Source organism: Myotis lucifugus, unplaced genomic scaffold (genome assembly GCF_000147115.1).
Source record: "Myotis lucifugus unplaced genomic scaffold, Myoluc2.0 scaffold_153, whole genome shotgun sequence".
NCBI lineage: Eukaryota > Metazoa > Chordata > Mammalia > Chiroptera > Vespertilionidae > Myotis > Myotis lucifugus.
Genome location: NW_005871201.1, coordinates 259,369 through 275,059, shown reverse-complemented (window position 1 = coordinate 275,059; position 15,691 = coordinate 259,369). Strand labels below are relative to the sequence as shown.

General features: G+C 43.2%; 1 protein-coding gene across 4 annotated transcripts in view; it reads right to left on the bottom strand.

Annotated features, from left to right (window-relative positions):
• The window catches only part of NNT (nicotinamide nucleotide transhydrogenase), a 77,726-nt gene that overhangs the window by 13,480 nt on the left and 48,555 nt on the right, over positions 1-15,691 (bottom strand). For all 4 annotated transcript variants that reach the window (XM_006095382.3, XM_014461425.2, XM_014461423.2 and 1 more), the window contains 2 exons: positions 10,504-10,663; positions 8,907-8,988 (listed from right to left, as the gene is read on the bottom strand). In XM_006095382.3, coding sequence (XP_006095444.1) covers positions 8,907-8,988; positions 10,504-10,663 — 242 coding nt within the window. The remainder of the gene's footprint in view (positions 1-8,906; positions 8,989-10,503; positions 10,664-15,691) is intronic.

The window sequence follows — 15,691 nt, the reverse complement described above, 5'->3', positions numbered from 1 at the left end:
CTCTGAGTCTGACCCTAGTGACTACACGGGCCCACCTGAATAATCCAGGATATCTCCCTATCTCAAAATCCTCACCTCAAATCTACAAAAGTTCCTTTTGCCATTTGCCATGGAAGGCAACCCATTCACAGATTTTAAGGATTAGGAGGTGAACATACTTGGGGGTCTGCCACAAACTCCCTTTCCAGTCCTAAAATTCCATGAACTAGAGTTTCTATTTTAGCTGAGTAAACCAATATACACTTTGTGATTTACTTTTGGATTTTGATTTTGTATTCCTCTTTGATTCCAATATTTTTGTTTAATTTTAATTTGTTTATTTGATTTTAATACTACCTTTGCTTATCCTTAAATTAATCGACTGGCTATCATCTTTATGCTTTCACTGAGGTGTCATGGACCAAATTAGAAATCAAAAACCTCTAAATGTATGAGTTATTATTGTAATATGTGACTAGCTGCAGACTTCATAAAGATGATGTTTCTTTTGAGCTAGTTGCAAAGGGTAAATAACCGCAAAGCTAACCAACATGTTATGCCGAACATCCCAAAGGGCAGATCACTTTCTATCTATTTGTATAATAATTTATTATACTAAACTTTTAAGATGCTAAGATTGGAGACAAACACACGCAAGACTATTATAAGAGAATGCCAATGTTTTGAGAGAAACAACAGAACACGCTACATTTGTAGAAATATGTATGTGCATGTTGATGAGGCAATGGGAGTTTATAACAATTCTGGCCCGTGGAACTGGCTGATCTCCAAAGTATGTATTAAAGTTAATTGTATCAGACATCGGTTGGCCAAGACCGGCAATTTCCAGGAACCTACGGCCAAAGCTCATCAATGTCCCATCATCACATGAAGAATATCCAGAATTCTGAACTGCAAAGCCTACTAGCCTCTTGGTTCTTCCCTTTGAACTAGAAAAAAATTATTTTTATTGTGTACATGCTTAACAAAACAGAGCCGGCTGTCCCTGACCACAACAAGATTCTACAGAAGGGAAAGAACTACTAAATGAGATCAGAGAGATCTTGCAGCCGCCACACTCTTTCCTTATGCAGCTCCTCCTCCCCATGGCTGCGCTCTCCAGGCCAAGAGCTCCTTTACAGGAACCACGCTCATTTATCAGTACCTGGCACTCGATTCTCGTGCTCAATGAAAGGTGTGCCCCGTAAGGTAGGCTTACTCATAAACCTCCCGCATCTCCTTTTAGAGAAAGAATTTGGGGAGCCCTAGCCGGTTTGGCTCAGTGGATAGAGCGTTGGTCTGCGGACTGAAGGGTCCCAGGTTTGGTTCCGGTCAAGGGCATGTACCTTGGTTGTGGGCACATCCCCAGTAGGAGGTGTGCAGGAGGCAGCTGATAGATGTTTCTAACTCCCTATCCCTCTCCCTTTCTCTCTGTAAAAAATCAATAAAATATATTTTTTTTAAAAAAAGAATTTTTGGAAACAGCATAGAGTAGCAGTGAAACGCTCTAGAGATCCACGGCCTGGGTTCAAGACATTTGGACAATTAACTTCCTTGTGCCGCCCTTTCCCCATGTGAACAATGGGAGTGATGATAAAACCTCTTCGGGGAAGGACTGTGAGATTTAAGTGAGACAATTACACCAACCGCCTGGCACACATAAACCTTCAGTAAATGTAACCTGTAAATTATACTCAAATACATTTTGGTAATTTAAATGTTCATCTGTGTCTTTCAAATACATCCACATTTTAATGGTCACTTATATAAAAAGAAACACACATTTTTACATTAAGACAAATGTTGGTTTGATGCCAACATGTTCTAAGTTGGTTTTCTAATTTTTAACTTGAAATCCTAGTAAATACCAATGTAATTCAACAAAAGCCAGAAATTGTTTGTACTCACAACTACATCAAAAGACTAGAGAAATGATAGTCAACAGAGACCGAGGCTAACAATAGAGACTGAGGCAAACAATTGTGAACACTAAACTCAGTGGGAATTTGGTCATAACTAATATTAGAATACAGATTTACTTTAATAGAGTCAAATTTCAAAAGGCCATCTTCAACCCTTCCACAGATACTATTAGGCAAAAAGTATTGTTTCCTGCCCAGCCGGTGTGGTTCAGTGATTGAGTGTCAACCTATGAACCAGGAGGTCATGGGTTCAATTCCCAGTCAGGGCACATGCCCGAGTTGTGGGCTCGACCCCCAGAGTGGGATGTGCAGGAGGCAGTGGATCAATGATTCTCTCTCATCATTGATGTTTCTATCTCTCTCCCCCACTCCCTTCCTCTCTGAAATCAATAAAAATATATTTTTTTAAAAAAGATTTTCCAATCCAACCACTTCCTAAGGTAGGACTCCTTTATTCAGAATTATAGCAAGTAAACGTGTACAAATTGTTGAGTCACAAAACAGGCTGTCGTTCCCCTTTGAGGCCATAGAGTCCCTGGTATGTGCTACACACGACTGTATGTTTGCTTGTGCAATGCTCCAACCTGAGAAGGGTCCATTGAAGTAATAAAAAGATCTGTTACTACTTTCAATATTTTTTACTAATTGTGCATTTCACCTGTGAAAAATATGATGGGATCTGAAAAAGGCAGGTTTCTTTGGTTTATTACATTCTGATCAGAATTTCTGATTGACAGTTACAGGTCACTTATTCAAAGTACAAGAAAAAGCTATTTTGTAGTAAATGTAGAAGAAAACGTTATAAAATGTGAAGCAGGGGACATTAAATGGGACATAAATTAATCCTTGCTGATGAAAAGGCGGGGACCAGCTGGGTGGGGTTAGCCCATCCATTTGAGGAGGAACCTGCTAACGAGTGGAAAAACTGCCTGACGAGGCAGACCGTGTCGACACAAACTGATTAATGAGGAAAGCTACAGAATCAACTTTCTGGCAAAGCTTCTTAGGCTAAAGGACAGACACCCAGCTTTCTAAAATTGTGAAAGTCCTTCCGACCAGCAGTGGCCCAGACGAACTCACTCATACGATTCCAAATGAAAAGAAAATGTTCGTTTAATTTCCTAGCGCTTTCCAACAGCCAGAACGAGAGAACATTATGTACCTTTCTTTTCTTTTCTTTTTTTTTTTTTTTTGAAGGCAAATAAGGGCCGAGCTGCTACTCTGATCTGAAATCTGGTGTTCGTCCATGGCCTGCCTTTCTTCAGGAAGAAAATCATGAATTTGTTAACGAGCTTACAAATAGGTCTCAGGGGCTCCATTTTTCTAGGACAGAATAATAGGACCTGTTTTATGACAAAGGGCGGCGGTCACATTTCCCACGGGCACATGTGGCCTGTGCCACAGAAGCCACACAAAGAACAGGAAGTCTTCCAAACAGGGTCCAATCGGGCGATCTCATGCAAACACTGACCGTGTCACAACACGACCTTGTGCACGTGGAGGAGATTACTACAGATTGGGCCCACATCTGGCTCTTCCATCACCAGAAGGGAAACAGGACTATGAAGCAATTTTATTTCAAAACAGCCAATGAGGCGATGGAGAATGATATCAGAGAAAACATGAAACATCTAGTCTGCCACTAATGTTCTAGAATACTATATTCTGACACAGTGCAGAGATTTAGTAGAAACTGTACCGAATTTCATCTTCCTGTCAGAAGAACTACTAGTAATGATGCTGCTGAGTGGCTCTTGAAGTGCATGCTAGTGAGCAGCCCAAAATGCACACTATAAGCGAGATACGGAAGAATTTGGACCTGAAATGAGAAGAGGCCTTTTGTTTATGTTTACTTGAACCTTATGGAAGAGAATCAGCTCAGAGAGTTTCTTCTCACTAATACTAGGACTAAGAACCCAAAGTCACCCTGATGGTCAGAGGCCCTGGTTTCATCGGCTGTGAGTTTTTCCCTCAGACCACAAGGGTTTCCAAGGGATGAGTCTAGAATGCACGGCTTTACGAGACACCGAAGTCACAGGCTTCTAACACAGCCATCTGTGCTTCCCTCCACACCAGTGGTTCTCAACCTTCTGGCCCTTTAAATATAGTTCCTCATGTTGTGACCCAACCATAAAATTATTTTCATTGCTACTTCATAACTGTAATGTTGCTACTGTTATGAATCTTATGTAAATATCTGATATGCAGGATGGTCTTAGGCGACCCCTGTGAAAGGGTCGTTCGACCGCCAAAGGGGTCGCGACCCACAGGTTGAGAACCGCTGCTCCACACCAACATGCAGGGGACAAAAAAATGAGTTCGTATGTCACTCTGACACACGTGTCATAAGTTCGCCATCACTGTCCTAGGAGCACAACAGATGCCTTCGATCTGAGAGGTTCTTGGCGACTCTGCACGTAGGTTGAACTCAGATGTGAATGAAGACACAGACTTGCTTTGGTTTGATTCCCAGTCAGGGCACGTGCCCAGGTTTCGGGCTTGATCCCCAGTAGGGGGCATGCAGAAGGCAGCCAATCCATGATTTTCTCTCATCATTGATGTTTCTATCTCTCTCTCCCTCTCCCTTCCTCGCTGAAATCAATAAAAACGTTATTTTAAAGAAAATTAAGCAGTGATTAATTGTAAAAAAAAAAAAAAATTACAACTCTTCCTAAGAATTATTCATTGGCAACACTATCTCTGCTTTATAATGAAAAGCGATCATAGCAATGCAAAGACTGGGAAATAACAAGAAGAGATGCCTGTGCTCTTGTAAGATTTTCCATAAAAAGCTTGCAGAAATCAAAGGTGTTCTGAGTCACTGGAAAGTGACAACACCGTGGCCAGTAAAGAAAATCTAAGTCAGTGGGCTTTCCCGATGTTCGCTTTCCCGATGTTCCCAACGAGCCCTGTCCTGAAACGCCTCGGGCCCCGGTGAGCGTGTTCTGACTACGGCCCAGGAGGAAGACGGCAGTATCTCTGCATCCATCACGGGCCATGAAGTCACACAGACAGGCTGGGTGACAGATGCAATTTTTCTTGGCGCCACTTGGGCATCACTCATTGATGACAGTCATATGTCCACACTGGCCCGATTCCATGAGGGCTGTGTGCGAGTATGTCACCACATCTGGATGCTGGGCGTGAGGGGGTCCTGAGGCTCAGAGCTCCTAAGCCAGAGGCCCGCAGCTGTGCTCCAGGAGCCCATGGGAACGCCCAGTGATGAAAGGACTGAGGTACCTCGACTGCAAATACAGGTTTCTCCCTTTAAAGGGCCAGGTAACCACGGCAGCAGCCTCCCGTTCAGACAGCCGCCCGCCTCTGTAAGAGGAAGCCAGCATCTACGGATTTGCACAGTCCTAACCTTGTAAAGAAAACGTGCCTGTCTCCTGTGAAAAGATGACGACACCCGAGACAAAGTCAACAAAGTTCCTGTGATTCCCTTTAAATAAATAAGAAATCTTCACACAGAAGCGAGAAAGGAAAAACGATGATAATCCACTGTCATCGTGTTAGCAAGTATCGTTCTCTTCCGTTTAAAGCAAATGCAAGATTTGCATAACTTGTTACAAAGCCAGTGTGTTGAAAATTCAACCTACTACAGTTTTAAAAAAAAAGAAAAACTATAACACACTAACACATAATTATATATCTCCCATTAATCTTAAATCAAATAATCACTTTTCCCAAGCCGTGTGACAAATGTCATCCCAAAACAGTTTCTATTATGTCCCCGTGGACAAAAATGCAAATTTTAATGAGATCAGAAACGAGCATCCATTTGTCTTCTCCCTTTTCTTTACAGAGCATTTTTTCCTTCCTCTTATTCTTTTTCTTTCACGTCCTGCCAGCAGTCGTTGATGCTCCCAGCTCTGCGCCCACCCCTCTAACACTGGGCTGAGTTCCCAGGACGGCTGGCCACCGTAAGCTGGTCAGTGGGCACGCAGAGAACAGCATGAAATGAATCATGCCCTTCCCTAAGGATAACGGAGGCCTGGAAGCCATCTTCCTCTGTTTTATTAGATTGGCCACTCGTCTCCTAAACATCTACATGGTGACAGCAGGCGTTATACTACATGTGATTTTACAAGCGGACTGAGTACAGAAAAACACTTTCTTTTAGGAAAATGATTAAAGATTCTGTAACACATCCTTTTCACTGGTAGGTCTGCAAACGCTTTCCGGAGCGACTGTGACCACACAGAAGCAGAGTTTCGTACCCTATGTGAATGTAGGAGTGAGTTACCGAAATGAGACTTCTTATCATAACGACCGGTTGCCAGTTGTTATGATGTGCACTGACCACCAGGGAGCAGACGCTCAACACAGGGGCTGCCCCCTGGTGGTCAGTGCACTCCCACAGGAGGAGCACCGCTCAGCCAGAAACCGTGCTCACAGCTGGTGAGCGTGGCTGCGGTGGCAGGAGCCTCTCCCCACTCCACGGCAGTGCTACCAAGCGGCCGCGGCAGGCAGGTGCAGCAGGCTGGGATGAGCGTGGCGGGTCACCAGGCCCCAGCTTGGGCTCCTCCCTGGCCACCTGCCGCTTGGCGCACTGTTATATCCCCCAAGGGGTCCCGGATTGTGAGAGGGCACAGGCCAGGCTGAGGGACCCCCCCTCCCCCCACCCCCACCCCATGCACGAATCCGCGCACCGGGCCTCTAGTGTGAAAATAAAGAAACAACGTCAATGACTTTTCTCATCGTCAATCTGCAATTCACCGAAGATGATCCTACATGTGGGAACCACTACATCCCAGGAATGCTGGTCCTACCACAAAGTAATATTTTAACTCTTCACATTTTAAAAAAACACAGACTTTAGATGGCCAGAAAGTAGAGATAGGAGGAAGGAGTGAAAGAAGGAAGGATGGGGAGAAAGAGAGAAAGACTATGCAGCCGACGCTCAAACATTTTAGATAACCCTCTGGTTTAACCACCTGAGCCCCTTTTACCACTGTTAGTTAACAGTGTGACATTCAGGCGAAAACCCGGACTCTGCGCGCAGTCTGGCAGGAACCCTGCCCGGCTCTAGGCACGCTCTTGGGCCTGTTTTCTTATCATCTGCCCCAGAAAAGAGTGAAAGACTGGCATCTGCAAGGAACTTTCATTAACAATTTTCCTTAATTATAGCGTTACCTCCTCTCTCAAGTCAACGCCACTGCTAGAGGGTGGCTTCCCCGGGACACGGCATTTCCCTTCCGAGACATGCAGGGCCCTGCACAGCCTCCTCGTAGCTCAGCTCCAGACTACGGAGCCAGGGTGCACAGGGCAGACCCAAAGGGCTGCGAGGGTCATCCCTTACCTCCCCATTGTTCCATCCCTCACACCCTCCGTCCAGGGCCATGGAAAGATCTGGAAATGCAGTGCTCCACTTACCACCCACCTGCTGCCCTCCCAGGAGCAAAGGCCTCTGCCCAAATGGCAAGTGGCCGCAGCAGTGGTTGCACTAATGCATATTTCAGAGAGTGGATGGTTTATAACAAGGGGAGCCCCAGCAGTCTTTTCCACCCTGAGGGGGTGAGCTACATGAGTCCACCGTTAACCAGCCCACAGGTTCCCACGGGGTCTGCCTCTTCACTGACCTCTCCTTTCAGGCGTGTTTGGTCAAGCAAGGTCACCTGGATGACGGGACCCAAGGTCAGAGAGACGGGACTTCTGGTTTTCCCTGTTAATAATTACCCTGGAATCCCATATAATAAAATTTCCCTCTGTCACCTGAACCTATTTTTAGGTTTGATGCTATTAGACAGAAACAGCAAAAACTAGGTAGGAAGACTACGGTTATGAGAACAGGGGGTTTTGCCACTTAATTTCTTTCCCTAAGATTACATGAGCAAAACTCCACTTTAAGAAACAGTCGTGTCTCACCACTGTGCTCTACACCTGATAGTAATAAAATACTGAATGTCAACTGTCATTGAAAAATTTTCTTTTTACTTTTTAAAAAAATGTTTAAGTCAATTTCTTAGGCGAAGCCCATCAAATGGCCACCGTTCTGGAAGGGTGCAGATCCAGAACATTCCATTTCCACAGAAAGGTCTACTGCACAGGGTTGGTCTAGACCAGGGAGGGGGAACCTTTTTCTGCCAGGGGCTATCTGGATATTTATAACATCATCCTCAGGCCATACAGAATTATCAACTTAAAATTAGCCTGCTGCCCTAGCTGGTTTGCCTCAGTAGATAGAGTGTTGGCCTGCAGACCAAAGGGTCCCGGGTTCGATTCCAGTCAAGGGCATGTGCCCGGATTGCAGGCTCCTCCCAGGCCTGGGCCCTAGTCCGGGTGAGTGTGGGAGGCAACCAATCGATGTGTTTCTCTCGCATAGATATTTCTGTCTGTCTCTCCCTCTCTCTTCCACTCTCTGAAAATCAATGGAAAAATATCCCAGGGTGAGGATTACAAATAATAATAAAATATTTTTTTAAAAAAACTTAGCCTACTACATTTGGTCAAATATTTAATGAACCTACTCCTAATGCCTTCGCAGGGCCAGGCCAAATGATTTCACGGGCCTTATACACCCACAGGCTGTCCATTCCCCACCCCTGGTGTAGACTTTGACCTGCTCAACTTGGTGTTTGAGCCCATCGCTGGACCAATGCTTCTGTTCCTACCATTCAAACCCACAGGTAGAGAGACTGGACCCTCCGGGGGTCACCCCTGTAGTTCGTTATGGAAGAGTTTCTCTGAGCATGGGGAGCAGCAGAAACGGGGCTGGCTGTTCAAGCGTCAACTGACAGCTACGGAGCAAGTGTTCCCGCCACATAAAGTGAATGGTGAAATCGGCCAAACCACAAAGAGGGGTTGTCTCCAGGTGGTGGGACTATGATTACTTTTTGCTTCTTCCTACTTAGATGTGTTTTTCTGATTTTATTCAATAAGCACACATTCCTTTCTTGTCAAATAGAAACTGCATGCAAGATGACAACAAAAAGGAAACAGTCATCCACAAGGAAGCCATCGGCGTTGCTTGCACACACACCGCGAGCCGAGCGCGGGACGTACCTGACTTTCTTGCCCTGCTCCGTGAGCATCTTCACCAGGTCGGCGATGGGGTACTGCGCTTTGGCCGCACACAGTCCGTAGCCTGCAGGGAACGCCAAGAACACGGGAGAATGCGGTTTTATTTTGAAATTCCTCTCTGGGTGGAAACATTTTTATGCCCAAAAAAAGCAATCCATGAATAGGACTAAAAATGAAAGCAAACTTATACTATGGAATTTTTTAAATACTGGCCTAAATTCCAGCTTCAAATTCTAATGGTCCCTCCTCAGTCTTGTGCAGGTCTCATACTGCTGGGCACCCCCTCCCACACACACCACCCACACGCTGTGTTCCCTCTGTCTCTCTCTGTGTCTCTGTCTGTCAGTCCCTCACATCTTCCCACCTTTCCACTCCAGCACCGCTTCTCAGCAGGTGACACCAGGCCCACGGTGAGGGAGATGATTCTTTCCGCAGGAATGTCCCAGGCATTCTAGCAAATGCAATGTGCCTGCTCCCACACAGAGCTGACAGCAGCCGCTCTGTCTCTGAGACAACCAAACCCCAACTCAAGTCTCCAATGTCTGCAGAAGATGATGCTGGCCCAGGTGAGAAGGCTTGTACCTGAACACCCAATTATGCTAATGTTTACTTATATCTTAGTATAGAACCAACCAACCAACTACCCACATGTCAAATCAACAGATTTGCTTTACAGAAAATGCCTATGATATAACATGACAGAGTTAAAAGCTTAATCTGAAAATAGTATGTTGCCTGTAATACCACAGCATTATCTTCATAGTGAAGAAGAACTAAACTCAACTTCAGAAAAGATGGAAACTGCCCAGCCAGTGTGGCTCAATACTTGAGCATTGACTCATGAACCAGGAGGTCACGGTTCAATTCCTGGTCAGGGCACATGCCCGGGTTGCAGACTCGATCCCCAATAGGAGCATCCAGGAGGCAGCCGATCCATGATTCTCTCTCATCACTGATGTTTCTATCTCTCTCTCCCTCTCCCTTCCTCTCTGAAATCAATAAAAACGTATTTTTTAAAAAGAAACTGAGGCCTGAAGAGATCAAATGGCTTGGTCAATGTCATGTCGATTGTCAGAAGCAAAATTAAACCAAAATGAGATGCAATGACTCCCAGACCAAGCTCTTTCTACTAGACAACGTAACCTCACCTTGGTGGAAACCACAGGAATCGCAATGATTTTTTAAATATTTGTTTTTAAAAAGAAAGAGATTAACATTTACTAACACTTGCTGAGCAGGTTTAAGAGTGAGCTACTTTCATATACTATATCTAACTTATCCTGACAACAGGCCCAAAGATTATCAATGAGGAATAAACAACCAAGACTTGAAAATGATTCAACATTGGTACAGAATCACTGGAAGACATGGCTAGAACCACGTCATCAATTTATAGAATCTCTATGTGATCTCCAAAATATTAACACAAGCTGAAAATTCTCAATACCTTTCACTATATAACAATAGGGTTGCTTCTAAGTTCCCATTATGTTTTCAAAAACAAACAAGTGCCGGTTAGATGTTTTCCTATTATAGGAAGTTGTTAGTGTAATCAATGACAATGCCCTTTTTTTTGTACCTGGAGTAATAATAATGCTACTAGCTTCTCGAATCATGTCGATGGCATTCTCCAGGTTGATTTCTGTATGTGTGCCAGAAATCTCCATGGGTTTTCCACCAGCTGTTGAAGTGGTACCATAGCCTCCAAGAATCACATTCGCCAGGGAGCGATTCATTGCCTGGAAAGCGAAATTACTCGTGGTGAGAGTTTAATCCGCATAACTTTTAGAAAATGACCTGTATATATGATATTCAGAAATATTCCATAAAGAGGTATATCTGATCATCTAAAACATTTTAGCCGCATAATTTGACCTAACTTCTGAAAATTATTTCAAGAGTTTAAATGAAGATATCTGGGAAACCACATCCTTTTCTCTGTAAAATCAAGTACACACGAATATATCTTCAGTAAGAGAGTAAAGTTTGTTAAGGCATTTCATGGAAAGTCACCGGTAACATTAAGAAATTAATGAAAACCTCAGACCTGGTTACTATCACTTACACATGGATCGAGCAAGTTGTACCTCCACATTCACATGTATTTCACAGGAGGACAAGGCAGGCACAGGAATGTGAAATTTTACAAGGTGACTAGAGACTCTCAGGTGAGTTTCACTGCCAGCTGCGAGCTGTCCAGAAGCAAGCAGGAGGGAAGGGGCAGGGATGCCTCTCATTTAGAACTCTGCTGCCCTCTGCCGTCAAGAAAGATAAATGTAGATGTTGATAGGGTCTGACTTTCCAAATCAGCTCTGTGAAGCTATAGTAGAAATGACTGGACTCATTACTAGACTCCTAAAATATTTCATTTCCAAAAACATAGATGAGTGAGCTTATACGTTTTTTTAGTAAAATAGACACCCATCCGTTTAACCAGAAAAAAAATTATCTTGGGGGGGAAAAAAAACAGTAGGAAGGCACTTCTAGTTGCTCCTTTACAATCGCCCAACAATGTGCCATTCGAACACCACCACGGAAACGTGCCGATAACTGATCGGGTTCTGAAAACAGTTCATGTATGGCCCTCTCAAGGCGGGGCGGTGGAAGAAGCATGGGAAGACAAGAAGCCAGATGTTCTGAGGGCTCAACTACATTTTAAGACGGCAAATCCCTGTACATGATCAAAGCAGTCACTCCACATAATCACCACAGAATTTCTCACTTCAAAAAAAAACTCCCAAGAAACTATTAAACCCTATTTTAAGGGTTGTAATAAACATATCATTGATCCACTGTTTATGCCACTTATAAGCTATATGAGTATCAATCTATTACTTTTTTTCAAAAAGACACTTGATTATTTAAAAGCAAAAAGCACCTGGAGATTTGCAGACAAATAACACATCAGAGAGAAGCACATGACCGCCCATCCAAGGACAGCCCACCGGCTGCCACCTTCGGGGACAGGCCCGTGAGTGGCTGAGGGGACAGAGAAGAAGGGGCAGAGGAGATGGGCAGAGAGCCACACTTGAAAAAGGGCAGCAGGCCAACAACCTGAGTTGCAAAGATGATAGATCAAAATGTCAGAACTTTTCAAATTGTTCTTTTGACCTAAGTTCACTGATGAGTACAACATTCACATTTTACATAGCTCAAAGTCTTGTAAACTTGTCTAAGATTATCCTCTATAATAAAAGCCTAATATGCTAAGTGTTGGGTCGTCCGTTCAACCAATCAAAGCATAATATGCTAATGATATGCTAAGGCCACTCAACCACTCACTATGATGTGCACTGACCACCAGGGGGCAGACACTCCGACCGGTAGGTTAGCTTGCTGCTGGGGTCCAGCCGATCGATCGGAACTGAGCAAGACAAGCCTGACACACCCTGGAGCCCTCCTGCGGTCCCTCCCTGGCTGGCCAACCTCCCGCATCCCTCCCCGGCCCCCATCATGCACCAGTGGAGTCCCTCGGCCTGTCCTGCACCCTCTCGCAATCCGGAACCCCTCAGGGGATGTCAGAGAGCTGGCTTTGGCCCGATCCTGCAGGCCAGGCTGAGGAGTCCCAATGGTGCACGAATTCGTGCACTGGGCCTCTAGTAACGTATAAAATAAAGCCCAGAATGTTTTCATGTATATTATTAATAGATAAGAAGGGCAGAGAAATATTAAAGTAATGCTTTTACGTTCATAGTCCCCATCTGACACAAAGTTTTAAATCCTGAACACCACTTCTTCTACTTAAATCCAAGGTTTAATGAAAATCTACATAGCCATACCTGAGACTTTCCAAACATTCAATATTTATTGATTTTGATCAATTCTATCTAGTTTTGAATTACAGGATTCTGAAAATAAATGACCAAAAATAGTTTCCACCAAATTTTTGCCCTTAAAAACTGATTCAAAGACCTATTTCAGACATTGAGATATTTCTGTCATAGATAACTTTTTGTTGTTGTTCTTAATCCTCACCCAAGGATAATTTTCCATTGATTTTTAGAGAGAGTGGAAGGGAGAGGGAGAGACAGAAACAGCGATGTGAGAGAGACACATTGATTGGTTGCCTCCTGCACACACCCTGACCAGGGCCAGGGAACCTGCAACCAAGGTACGTGCCCTTGACCAGAATCAAACCCAGGACCCTTCAGTGTGAGGGCTGACACTCTATCCACTGAGCCAAACCAGGTAGGGCCATAGATAACTTAAAAAAAAAAGTCAAACATACAAAAAGACTCCATCCCCTGCATCACACAGTCCTGTGAAGGGACAGAGGACAGAGGAACATGACGCAGAGACAGATGTAGATGATAGAGCCCTTTCATCTTACTGGACTTAGAAGGAACCATTTTTCATTTCCTATAAAACTGAGTGGAGGAGAAGGAAAGAATATCTGAGGACATTTAACTAATATGGACCCACTTCGGATGGCATCTTAGGGAGGAAAACAGGGAACCACACAGTAGTATAACAATCAAAATCTACTTGTTAAACACGTATCCACAATTATATCACCATTAAGCTAATTCCATGTGGTCTCTTAAAAACTAAATATTCTTCATCTCTGAACTTACCATTGCGACATCATATTTTCAACAAATGTTTAGGGTTTAGGGCTTTGTTTTGTTTTGTTTTTTCTCCTTTTGGCTTGCTCAAGTGATTAATGAGACTATCCTGTGACCACTGACCCCAGATTGAAGAGCTCCCAGCTCCAAGACAAAGCATTTGCAACCCTGTCCAAGACTGTGCCTTTTAAGTTATTAAGCCCTATAATGAAAATTGTATGTTACAGTAAAAAGATCCTTAATTCACGTAATTCTAAGCAAAATGTAAGAAGAAAACTCTGAAAACAAAGGTCATAAAATGGACCAAACCAAAGCAATAATAATATATATACCATTGACTAGCATCTCTCATTTCGATGCTTTGTAGGTGCTAATTAATGGGCTGCAAAGCAAAAAAGAAATTTTTTTAGTTTGGCTTTCATCCACTTAATTTTATTCTATTTTCATTTGGAAAAAAGCAGCAAAATGCAAAAATCAGAAAATTTGGTCTGAAAATGCTGTTCCATTTTCCAAGTAAACGGACTATAAAATCATAAAGAGGCTAATGTCTAACGACATCTGGATATAAAGCACAGCGTTCATTTGCGCTGGTTGTTGGGACACTGTGGACATTTTTCAGTTTTTATAATCCCGGGTGTTGTGTAACCACGACATTAGGCTCAGAAGACACCCAAAAGGATTGTCAGAACAAAATCCAATTTCAGGGGTTGCTAATTAGCCACTCCGGGTGCATTCCATTCCCTCTCGCATAACAAAAGCATTCTGGTCTGGTTTGGACTCGCCCGTCTCCTTCAATAAATAATAAAACAGTGAAGGTAAACGTGCTGGTAATAATACTAGATATCGACATTTGATAGTATATCTGCTACTACAGCCTATCCGGAGAGGATTCCAAAATATGAAAAGAGCTAACAAATAAAATATTCATCTAATAGTTATTTAACAATTCTTGTATTTCTTTGAATGTGCCAGGTGCTAGGTCAGGCTCTATAAACACCAAAGCGAATAATACATGACCTCTTAAAATACTTTCCCTGTAAAAGGAGAACAGAATTTCCTACCTCGAGTTCGGGTGGGGAGTAAATGAGCTAATATTTGTACAGCACCCAGCGCAGCGCCGGCAACATTGCGCTCTGCCTAACAACGAGCAGATATTTCCTTCTTATTAGTATTATGAACCACTCTGAGCTGCTAGTAGGCACCAGCCACGAAGAAACAATTTATCATGAACAGGCACAGGCTAAGAATTCTTGAAGATGAATGTGGAAAGTCAGAAACCAGGAAAATGTAGAAGTGAAGACCACTTCTGTCTTCAAAACAGAAAACTACGGCAGCCTTGCTTTTGTCGTCTGTTCTGTAATGAGACAGAGGAGCAGAGGGTTCAGTAAAACGCCTGCTCTACGCGTCACCCACCAGGAGAACTTGCAACGAGTCCTCTGAGGAGACCCCTTCATCAATATCAACAGCCACCTTGACCACGTGACTGTACATAAAGGCAATAACCAATGATGCACCAGGAGGATGTACTGCAGGAAAAAAGGCAAAAGCAACTAATAATATGGTCTTGGGTATGATGTAATACCATCTTAGCAGACACCAGAAATGGTTCGAAAGCCGTGTCATAGAATGCATTCAAACATATGCATGTGAGAAGACTATAATTAGAATATTAAATGTGGACAGTTAGGTGGTAATGGGATTAGAGATTATTTTATTTTCTTATTCATCCTTTTCTATTTTCTTCCAAATTTCCCACAATAAATGCCTTTTATTTTTATATCTGAATAATTTTTAAGATTAAAGCTTTAACCATCCTTGAGCCCAAATGACTACAATTTGCTATTACAGAGCATCAATCTGACCCAGTGTGATACTTGTGGTCACAGACAGCTATAAGAATAGCTTGTCAACCTTATACACAGTACAGGAATAACAAATATCTGCGGTACACTGGCAGTGAATGGCATGCCTGAGGCAGAGGAAATAGAAAGGACGTAAAAAAAGAAAACAGAATAAATAGAGAAAACAGATCAAGAAAAAAGAAATTAAAAAATGAAGAAAAAGATGATATAACACATAAGTAGACATAGAAAAGAGGACTTTCAACTCCTGCCTCTTCTTACCTTATTCTAGTAACTGTTATAGAACTGCTACTATCAAAGCTACTGTAGTCCTCTAACCAAAAATAATAAGAAACTAAAT